The sequence below is a fragment of the Neovison vison genome, chromosome 4 (genome assembly GCF_020171115.1).
Source record: "Neovison vison isolate M4711 chromosome 4, ASM_NN_V1, whole genome shotgun sequence".
Taxonomy (NCBI): Eukaryota; Metazoa; Chordata; class Mammalia; order Carnivora; family Mustelidae; genus Neogale; species Neogale vison.
Genome location: NC_058094.1, coordinates 197,920,812 through 197,931,658, shown reverse-complemented (window position 1 = coordinate 197,931,658; position 10,847 = coordinate 197,920,812). Strand labels below are relative to the sequence as shown.

The following is a 10,847-nucleotide window of genomic DNA, read 5'->3' as shown; positions in this document are numbered from 1 at the left end:
TTATGCTGAGTATGTGTCATAGAAAACCACTACTCCCACTATGACAGAAATACTTCAGACTGAAAAAAAGAAAAAGAAAGAAAGAAAGATCTCTTGATCTGCTAAACTAGGAAGAATTAATCTACTACTATACCACATCTTTTTCACACTAAGTAGCCAGAAAAAATTGTTAGAAAACCAAAAAACAATTCAAGTGTAAGAGTAATAATTGTTAGATTCACCTCAAAAGGATAGAGCTTACCCAAACTTCAATTAAAATGACACATTTCGGGGCACCTGGGTGGCTCAGTGGTTAAGCCGCTGCCTTCGGCTCAGGTCATGATCTCAGGGTCCTGGGATCGAGCCCCGCATCAGGCTCTCTGCTCAGCAGGGAGCCTGCTTCCCCCTCTCTCTCTGCCTGCCTCTCTGCCTGCTTGTGATCTCTGTCAAATAAATAAATAAAATCTTTAAAAAAAAAATAAAATGACACATTTCTGGGTGCCTAGGTGCCTTAGTGGGTTAAGCCTCTACCTTCAACTCAGGTCATGACCTCAGGGTCCTGGGATGGAGTCCTGCATTGGGCTCTCTGCTCGGTGGGGATCCTGCTCACCCCCCCACCCTGTCCCGCCGCCTGCCTCTCTGCCTACTTGTGATCTCTCTCTGTCAAATAAATAAATAAAATCTTAAAAAAAAAACAACACATTTCTTTTCTGAAAGATGAAACTTGTGCACGAATTGAAAACTTAAATTTGTTGTTTGCTTGATTTATTTAAGTGTCATAAAAGGGGCACCTGGATGGCTCAGTTGGTTAAACTTCTGACTCTTGATTTCAACCCAGATCATGATCTTGGGGTCTTAAGATCTAGCTGTGTGGGAGGCTCTGCATTGAGTGTGGAACCTTCTTGATATTCTTCTTCTGCCCTTTCCTGATCATATGCTCTCTCTCTCTCAAAAAAATTTTTTTTCATAAAATGTATCCCTTCATCATAAAGAAAAGCTTAATTTCCTGTCTTGTGAGAAACAGCCTTTATTTTTGTTTGAGGCTTTATCTGTGGAGATGACGCCCCCTGCTGTGACAAAGCTAAACTGCAGACTGATTTTTTTTTTCCTTTAAGGGAAAGGATATGAAGAATAAAGGTACAATTGTTGAGGTGAAAGAGACTTTATTTTGAATATACATATCATTCATTCAGTTTCATCTTTATAGTGCATAGTATATATGGAAGTATATATGGAAAAATAAACTTAGAAATATCTAAAGATGGAAGTATACAGGCAAAGAAGACATTCGATATATACCCTTGAACAGGTTTAGAAGCACCATACAACAGTATCCATTAGAAAAGAGTAAATTCATGCAAAAAAAAAAAAAAAAATCTATCCAAACCATGGTAGGCAAGTGCAATCAGTACAAGTTATAGTTTCTTGGGTACAAAAGGTATAAATGTTCTTTGGATTGGAAACGTAAGTGAATGGCTTGGCTTTTATGTCCAAGCCAGAAATCTCCTATAGAAGGAAAAAGTGGATGCCACGTGTGACAATAAAGTATTTAAGGCCACAGATGGAGGTCATGAGCTTACAAAGAGAATACTGCGAGGTAGGGCAAGTTAAAAAAAAAAAAAAGTAGAGAAATGCAATAAAGCCACCTCTGCCTAAATGAGAAAAGAGCAAATGCAAAAGCATTAGAATGATAATAGCCCTCTGTACTCTGCTGCGTTTCTCTTTTCTTTGTCAAAAGAATTCACTGAGTATCACTACAAAGTTCAGTGAATAAGATAAGGCAATAAACGCAGAGCCTTGGCATTAGGGCAAGTTTAATTTCCTTTCATTTTACATGAGAGGGGGAAAAGAATATAGAACTAGTAATGTGCATCTTTCCATCGAGCACACTAATTTTTAAGTGTTCATAAATAGTTTGTTTGGCACAGGGGGATAGGTGTATGAAGATTAATTAAACCCAGGCTTCCACCTCCAAGATTTTACATGAGGAAAGCTAAGGAAAGATAAAAATTCCTTACTGTTTTAAAAATCAAGTGTTTAAAAGTCAGGTTTTAAAAATTGAGATGAAAAAAAAATTGATAAGGAAAAACAGCAAAGAAAGGTATTGAACAGAATCTTCTGGTTTCCTTTACAGTTTCTTTTTTTCCATTTATTTTTCCAAATTGCATTTTACAGTAGAAATGCAGACCATTTAGCATAGCTATGGCTCAATACTGCTTGGTCCTGTCCTCTTAAGACATCATCTTCTTACACTCCACTGAACAGAAAACCATCCCTTCTACTGGCATGAACTTCTGCCCAATGAGACACTTGCTGCAGCAGGAACACAAAAAGCACTCTGTGGACGCATGCCAGCTGAAATTGTTATAGGTCACCCGCTGCACTTCAGGGTCGATGGCATTGTGGCACCCTTGACATACCTGTTAAGTTGATTACATAGATAACAGAAGAGGATGAGAGATCAAACTGATAGTAACATTTTCATGTTAGAACAAACAATGTCTTTCTTTCAGATGGTAAATTAAACTGAGAATGACCACCTCAAAAATATATAACTAAGATTGACCTTCTAGTTAACTTTTTAGCCAACCACTGTTAATGGATGTCTATAGAGAATGGGTGTCTCTGAGAAATAACAGGTAAAGACCAAACAGATGATTTGGTGCTTGTAAGATATCCCCGTGGTGTTTGAGGCAGAAAGTCTTAATGGTGAGTTTCAGAGAAGTTTCATTCTAGCGTATTCTACTTTACTAATTATAGAAAAGTTTTATGATTTTCTCTATAAATCCAAATTCTGGTGAAGATGTGGAACAACAGGAACTCTCATTCATTATCAGTGGGAATGCAAAATGTACAGCCACTTTGGGAGACAGTTTAGCAGTTTCTTAGAAAACTGAACATACTTTCATCATACAGTCCAAAATGATGCTCCTTGGCATTTACTTAAAGGAGCTGAAAACTTATGCCCACAAAAACTTGCACATTGATATTTATAGAATCTTTATTTATAATTGCCAAAATCTGGAAGCAACTAAGATGTCCTTCAGTAAGTAAAGAGATAAATACACTGTGGTAATCGAGACAATGGGATATTAACCAGTGCTAAAAAAGATAGAGCTATCAAACCATGAAAAGACATGGAGGAATTTTAAATGCACATTGCTAAGAGAAAGAAGCCAATCTTTTAAAAAAGCAACATACTGTATGATTCCAACCATATCACATTCTGGCAAAGGCAAAACTATGGAGAAAATAAAAAGATTAGTGGTTGTCAGGGGTGGGATAGGGGGATTGGAGAGAAGACAAGGTAGAGAGCACAGAGAACATTTAGGGCAGTGAAAATATTCTCTACAATTTTATTATGATGGGTATATGTCATTTGCCCAGGCTATACTTTTGTCCAAACCCACAGAATGTGAAACACTGAGGATGAACCTTGAGGTGAACTATGGACTCTGGGTGATTATGAAATGTGAATATAGATTAATCCTTGGTAAAAAATGTAGCATTCAGGTGAGTGATGTTACAGTGAGTGAGATAATATATGCATAAGTGTAGGGGCTATGTGGGAAATTGCTGTGTCTTCCTCTTTTGTTGTAAACCTAACACTGCTCTTAAAAAATAGTCTTTAAGAAAAAAGATTTTCCTCAGTCATTAAAGCTTTGAAGCATAATTTTACTAGTCTTACCTCTGACACATGAGATTATTAACATCACTGGTTTCTAGAGAGTATGAAATGAAAATCATGTTCAAAATAATTAAGGACGCAACTTAAAATATTGCCAGTGTTTGAGAATAATTAGTTTGCACTAAAAATTGTAGTTAATTGGCTTCTGTTCTAAGTCATAATTTATGTATAATCAAATATTGTAAAATATTAATACTTATATTCTTTGTGGAATTCAGTGTATGTTACGTACAAATAAATACATGGCATGCACATATATCCACATCCACAACACACATAATTTTCTTCTTTAGCTGAACATCCATATGAAGAAAATAAATGAATAACCCTCAATATTTTAAGAGAAGACAAAACTACCCTATTGAGACTTCCAAAACACTAGATAGTTCATAGGCTTTCTTGTTTGTGCATATTCTGAATGAATGGGACTATCTAAAGTTTTTAAGTATTTTATAACAAGTAAAGAAAGCGACAGACTGTCCTGCATTACATAGAAGTGTCTAATCTTCAACACCTTTGGTTTCTTAATGTGAATCCTTCAGAGAAGAGGGCATGTCATTCAGCCTGAGCCTCCTTACTTGAAAAGACCTTAAAACATGGCTGCTATTCAGTGGGGAAAACTGGTCTAGGTTGTGAAGTGAGGCCTTATTACAAATACCCACTTCAAATGTGCAATATACTTTCTATGCTTTTTTTTTTTTAAGGTTTTGTTTATTTTGAGAGAAAGAGAGAGGCAGAAAGAGATGGGGGTAGAGATTTTGAGCTTTGCATGGAGGCTGACATGGGCTTGATCCCACAACCTGAGATCATGACCTGAGCAGAAATCAAGAGTTGGACACTCAACCGACTAAGTTACCCAGGCGCCCTGACTTTCCATTCTTTTTAGTGCTACATGACTTCTAATTACAGAGATTATAGCTATTTAATTCCCATGTTATTTCAACCTAGTGTTTCCTGAGAAGCAAGAGAGATATTCTCTTTCCATGATCAATATGTGGCTATTCCTGAATACGACAAAAATGGGTGTTTTAATTACAAGTGAGCTCTTAATTTGTAGCTGTATCATGCAAGCAATTGCTTTTGCATATATTCATATTTTGTAGATTTATATTTAGAACATTGCCCTTTGCAGTTTTCTATCTTTCATATTAATTTTTCAATATTTTAAACTTGTTTGTGTAATATAGAAGCATCTCACAATTTTTTTTAGAAAAAATTGTCTTTAGAACATGCTTTTAGACCATGACTTATCTTCTTTATCTCAACCCTCTAACAATACTTGTGGATCTTTTCATATCTTTTGAAATTCATATTTTTATTTGTGATTTTAAAAAAGATATAACTGGGGTGCCTGGGGGGCTCAGTTGGTTAAGCGACTGCCTTCGGCTCAGGTCATGATCCCGGGAATCCCGGGATCGGGTCCTGCATCTGGCTCCCAGCTCCATGAGGAGACTACTTCTCCCTCTGACCTTCTCTCCTGTCATTCTCTCTCTCTCACTCTCTATCAAATAAATAAATAAAATCTTAAAAAAAAAATAAAAAAGAGATCACTACTATTCAATTATATATAAAATTAAGGAAATTGCTTAGGCTAAAAAAAAAAAACTAATGAACACACTGAATGGTCTAGGAATTTAGGCTTTGTGGTTTCATATAATTTAGTTTTTCTAATAATTTGTCATTCATCCCAAATTCTGACATAGAGTCCCAGCTAAAACCTACTGCCCCTAATTCTTTATAAATCTGAAAGTTGCCTAGGCCTCACTGAGTGTCTGGGAGATGATGTGCTTTACCACTTTCTGCCTGGCATTTGATTTTTTGGGGTTCTTAAACTTAAAGTATTTCAATTTGTTCTGATTTCCTTCAATTTCTCCTACTTCTTTTAGTTTATTTGTATACACAATGTGAAACAAAACAAAACAAAACAAAACACTAACAACACTTATTGTAATGACCTCTCTGGCAAGAGCTTCCTGTGAAGTCTCAGAGATGTGAATTCAGGAAATGGCCATTTGAGACCAGAATTCCAGAGACCATTCAGAGACAAACTAAGTGTATTTCCCACTATCCTCTTTCTAAGTTAATTTTTTTCCCACAGAAATATCCTGTTTTAAATTGAGTTCTTGCCTTCAGGTCCACAGATAATTTGTTTGTTTGAAGATCAAATGATCTAAGTAGACTGATGCCCTGAACCAGACAATCTTCAAAATTTTACATCATTTAGTATGTGGAAGGGATAGCTTGTTTTATCATTAGCTGGTTTGTGCAGGCAATGGAAAGAGCTGTTCATTTTAATTTTAGGCAAAGGGCAATAGTACATCTTACTGAGAAAGTAAACTTTCTAAAAGAAATCGTACCACATTATAAAGCTAAATGATTTATAAATTTTCTCTCTGTGTTTTCATAATATCTCTAGTTATTCCTCTGTGTTGGTTAGTTACAACCTAAGAAAGAGAAGCTTGTAACAGTTACATAAAGCAGCTTCATCTGTTTAAAGCTTTATTCAGTATTTACTGAGTATCTACTGTGCTGTTCTTGTGTTGGAATTAGAAAACACCACATTGGAATTAGAAAACACCACAGACAAAGTTCCCTGCCTACATGGAATTTGCATCCTAGTCCTTGAGACTGAGGTCACACAGCCCTATAGTAAAATATACATTATGATAACAATTTACCTTCAAAGAAACTGTAGCAATAATATTCAGGGAAGCAGTTTTTAGCTAAATTATGTACCAGGTCACATGGTGATTCATAATTCTTTCCCCAGGTATAAGGAGGCCCATGTTGATCCAAAGCAAATGAGAAATATTAGAGGACAAAGAAGTCACTTGAACATTTCCTAAGGGCAGACATTGAGGGCATGGAAATAAAAAGGCAAGCTCTGTCCACCAGCTGCTTATAGTCTAGGGGAGGAGACAGAAGGGTGGTATTAATTACACACAGATGTGCTCTGCTGGAGCACAGAGAGGCTTCTTACCCAGAGAAAAATGGCTGGAGCTTAGGACCAAAAAAATTAAGAAAGGTATTCTAAAAAAAGCCTCCACTGAGTCTGAGCAGGTGACACGGGGAATGGGGAGAGTGCAACAGATGGAGGAGTTAAGGTGAGTAGAAGATCCAGAATGGTCCAAAAGCTAGAAAACGCGTAACTTGGTGAATATGATTTGGATTGGGTAACTAGTAGAAGAGGCTGAACAGGCAAGGAGGGGCTGGATCTGGTAAGCAAAGGCTTAATGATTAGGTTTGCGTTTCAGAAAGATTACCTTCCACCATTATGGAAGGTGATTTTGGACAAGATGAAGAATGGACGTGGGGAGACCAAACTTGAGGTCACTATAATAATCCAAATGACAAAAAATAAAAGGTCTGAAATAGAGTATAGCTGTAACTGTGAGGATCTGAGATTTATGGACGAGGCAGAATTGATAGAAAATGACGAATTATACTCAGAGAGTAGATTAAAGGTTGAAAACTGGCACTGGCATCAGAACTTATTACGTTATTCCCACAGTACCACACTCCTAGAATGATATAAACACAACACTGTATTCCTTAGCCAGAAGCCTGCTTTACATGATAGCTCTGAGGAACTTTAGTACATATTTTCCTGCTTATAAAGAAGTAGATGTCTATCATTTTAATATCCCTTGGATTAAGAGGTTTACTATATATGGTCAACTTTCTTTATCTATCCTTTATCTAAATTGCTTATCTCTTGGCCTTCGTGCAACAGCAGCTCTGTGTAAGCAGGGTAGAGCCAAGAAAAAAATATACTCTCACATTAACTATTTGAATGTTTGGCTGATACAAATAAATCTAAATATGTAGGTCAAATTTCGTTATAGTCAATCAATTCAATGAGGGTTTAAGAAACAGGCATTGTACAACGTCCAGGTTAAAAAGAGAAAATGAAGCCACAGTTGGGAGCCCTAGGAACATGGAACAGAAAGCAAAAACACTCAAACACAGCTAAAGAACACAAACAGCTCCTAAAATCTTAATGTAAATGGACTCTGATCTGTATGATGAGAACCAATCAGTCTCATTTCCATTAAATAACTTTTTTTAGTGGGGATTTGATAACTAAGTAGCACTTATAATCTATAGTGTAAACTGTACAGATAGAAATCTTGAGGTGGCTCACAGTCAATGCATGTTATTGTTTTTGAATTACCTGGATTTTAAGACCCTATAGCAGGAATCACAGGTTTCTTACTTAACCGCAATCCTTTCTGTTTCTCATTGGCTTAAATAAAGGCATAGTGTTAAGTCCTCAAGCAGGTCAAAGCACCCATACCCCAGAACGCTTCTTACCACAGCATGATTCTTCACATAGCAGGGCTTGCACACGGGCTTGTCATTGACCATCACATATATTTCCCCAGCTAGGATGTTGTCACAGTCAAAGCAGCAGAAATGTTTCAAATGCCAATTTTGGTTTTCTGCTTGGGTGTACTCATTGCTGAATATCAACTGGAAAGAGGGCAAAAATAAGAGGAATCACGTATTTTCCTTTTTGCTACAAATGACAAAGCTAGGTTCCGTAGACCAGTAAGGGATTTAGATCCACAAGTAAAAAATCAACCCACTTTCCTGATCTCAAAGTATGAAAATAACTTAATCCTTAAACTCAGGTTATTATTTCCTTCAGTCCAAATCAGTCTTCTATGTTCCTGGACAGTCTTTCATTAGTCAACACAGTTAACATAGACACCCCGAATGACTGAGTTAAAAGTTGTTTTCCCACTCAACTCCTCTGCGTGTAAATAAAGAGACTGATGATTGGCTAATTCATGTGGACTTTCTGCCAAGGATGGCCTGGTGCAGATGGTTAGGGGACTCTATGGGGGCACCAGAGGGAGCCCATCTATAGGAGCTGCAGGGAACACACCTCATCGCAGCCAGCACACCGTGGTTTCTCACTGTCACAGTAATGTCTGCCACAGTACAGCTTCCCATTCTTCCAGAAATAAATCATGTCGACCAGGAGCTCATGGCAGGTACTGCAGACGAAACAAGCCGGGTGCCACAGTTTATCATAGCCGGCCCTTTCAGCGTAGATGGCTGGGTCACCCTCTTTCATACTCTGTTTGCAGCGGTAGCAGGACTGAAAGGAAACCCGTCCAAAACAATATGTCATTGTAAGACTGGCATTTCTCATCATCAGTGTCACAGGAATTCAGAGAAACAACTTCCAAGAGAAAGAATTCCTACTAAAATTAGTAATTTGTCCACAGAGACAGTAAGATGTCAGCATTTCCGGGAAATGGAATTTCTTGGCTTTCTCCAGGCTCTTCAAACCTAATTCTTGTGCCCTGCTGTAAAGGATCACTGTTTCCTGAATTATCACTTACAGAAAAAGGGCAACAGTAATTTCCACCCTAACTTTTAAGTGGTTCTCCCCAAATCATTAACATAGAGCTTATTGGTATTGGTATCTTTCTCTCTCTCTCTCTCTCTCTTTTTAAACAGGACTAAGCCTTATTGGTTAATGCGTTATTTGTATCTATGAGAAATATATTACACTAAATTTAGCTCTTATATTTTGTTCATGTGTATCACAATTCTCTTTTAATTTCAAGGCATAAGAAAAAGACTTCAATTTCCCTCCTATGAGAGATTTTTAAAAAGTAATATTGGTTATATAGTTGACCCTTGAACAACACAGGGGCTAGGGGTGCTGACCCCACACGTAATCAGAAAGCTACGTATAAATTTGACTTCCTCAAAACTCAACTACTTATAGTAATAGTCTACTAATTAATAGTCTAATAGTCTACTACTGATTTGAAGCCTTACCAATAACATAGTTGATTAACACATATTTTGTATGTTTTATGTATTATATACTGAATTCTTACAAAAGAGTAAGCTAGAAAAAAGAAATTATTATTAAGAAAATAAAATGGAAGAGAAAATACATTTATAGGACTATACTGTATCGATAAAAAAAAATCTGTGTTTAAGTGGATCTATACAGTTCAAACCTGTGTTTTTCAGGGTCAACTGTATATCCATATAAATTTGAATTATGAATTTTAGGCATGTTCTCACAAGCAAAACTGAATTAACCTAATCATACATTATTCTTGTTTATGGGAAGAGATAAACAATTAACACCAAAATTATGTTTGGAAACAGATTCTAGAGGAGCATGTTGTCTTCCAGCGTGACACCAATGCTAACTACTATGTATACATAAAACTCACAATTACCCTTGGCAACAGAGAATCAGAAAATTGGAGTTAGATAGAGGTTTCAAATGTGATGATTTGCTAAAATAAACCTAAAATGAATTTTAATTTATTTCCTTCACTTACTCCTTTTGGAAACAGGAATGCCACCCCGCCCGCCCCCCCCACCCCCCCGTAAAAAATATTCAAAGAATGGGAAAGAACCTGTAGAAACAGACCAGTTGGGCCAACACCAGGAGCTCTGTACTTACATACTGAGTTTTTCTGTGTTCGGCTGATTTGTCTTCCATGGCCCCCACAGCTGCTGGGGTGCTTCTATCCCCGCTAGGGATGTACATTCTGTTGGGGCCTTGAGCATCCATCTCACGGGGAAGTTTGACATCTCCTACTCCCAGAGCTTCGCTCTTGTATTTCTTCACAAACTGTTCCATCTCCTTTACCTCTTTGGGAGACAACTCATGACATTTTGAAGGGTCCTGGTCATGTGCAGGGAGCTGCTTTGCCAGCTGTTTCTTTCGGTACTGTGCCCCCTCTGAGCCTGCCACTGGCTGCTTCTCCTTGGGCAGCATCTGCATGTACTGCCTGGCCTGAACCACAAGGAGACCAGTGTTAACTAAGAGATCCCTTGGTCATCAGACAAGCAATATTTTATAACACACACCAGAAGCAAATTAAGAAAGAAGGGGGTTTTATCCATTCATAACAGTCTTTATAATATAAATATCTTAAGATATTAACATAATCAAAAAAGGTATTGTAAATAGATTAAGTTCAGTAAAAATAAATACATTTTTCTCCATGAAATTAAACCTTTGTTGTCAGTGTATAAGAAGATTTTGGTTATTAATGTTTACTTGTGCTATATATACAAATGTATAATTGCAAGAGAACACAAATTTTTAGCAGGCATGGTTAAACGTTTAGAATTGCCTATGGATCAAGAACATTTTATCATTATATATAAAAAAAGATATCATAAGATTCAC

The 10,847-nt window shown here is 37.0% G+C and overlaps 1 protein-coding gene across 1 annotated transcript in view; it reads right to left on the bottom strand.

Moving 5' to 3' along the window:
- Positions 1–1,125: 1,125 nt before the first annotated feature.
- TES (testin LIM domain protein) overlaps positions 1,126–10,847 on the bottom strand; it is a 46,177-nt gene continuing 36,455 nt past the window's right edge. The window contains exons 4-7 of the mRNA XM_044246419.1: positions 10,113–10,448; positions 8,559–8,774; positions 7,982–8,140; positions 1,126–2,399 (exon numbers count right to left, since the gene is read on the bottom strand). Of these exons, the coding sequence (XP_044102354.1) occupies positions 2,211–2,399; positions 7,982–8,140; positions 8,559–8,774; positions 10,113–10,448 (900 nt within the window). The 3' untranslated portion in view covers positions 1,126–2,210. The remainder of the gene's footprint in view (positions 2,400–7,981; positions 8,141–8,558; positions 8,775–10,112; positions 10,449–10,847) is intronic.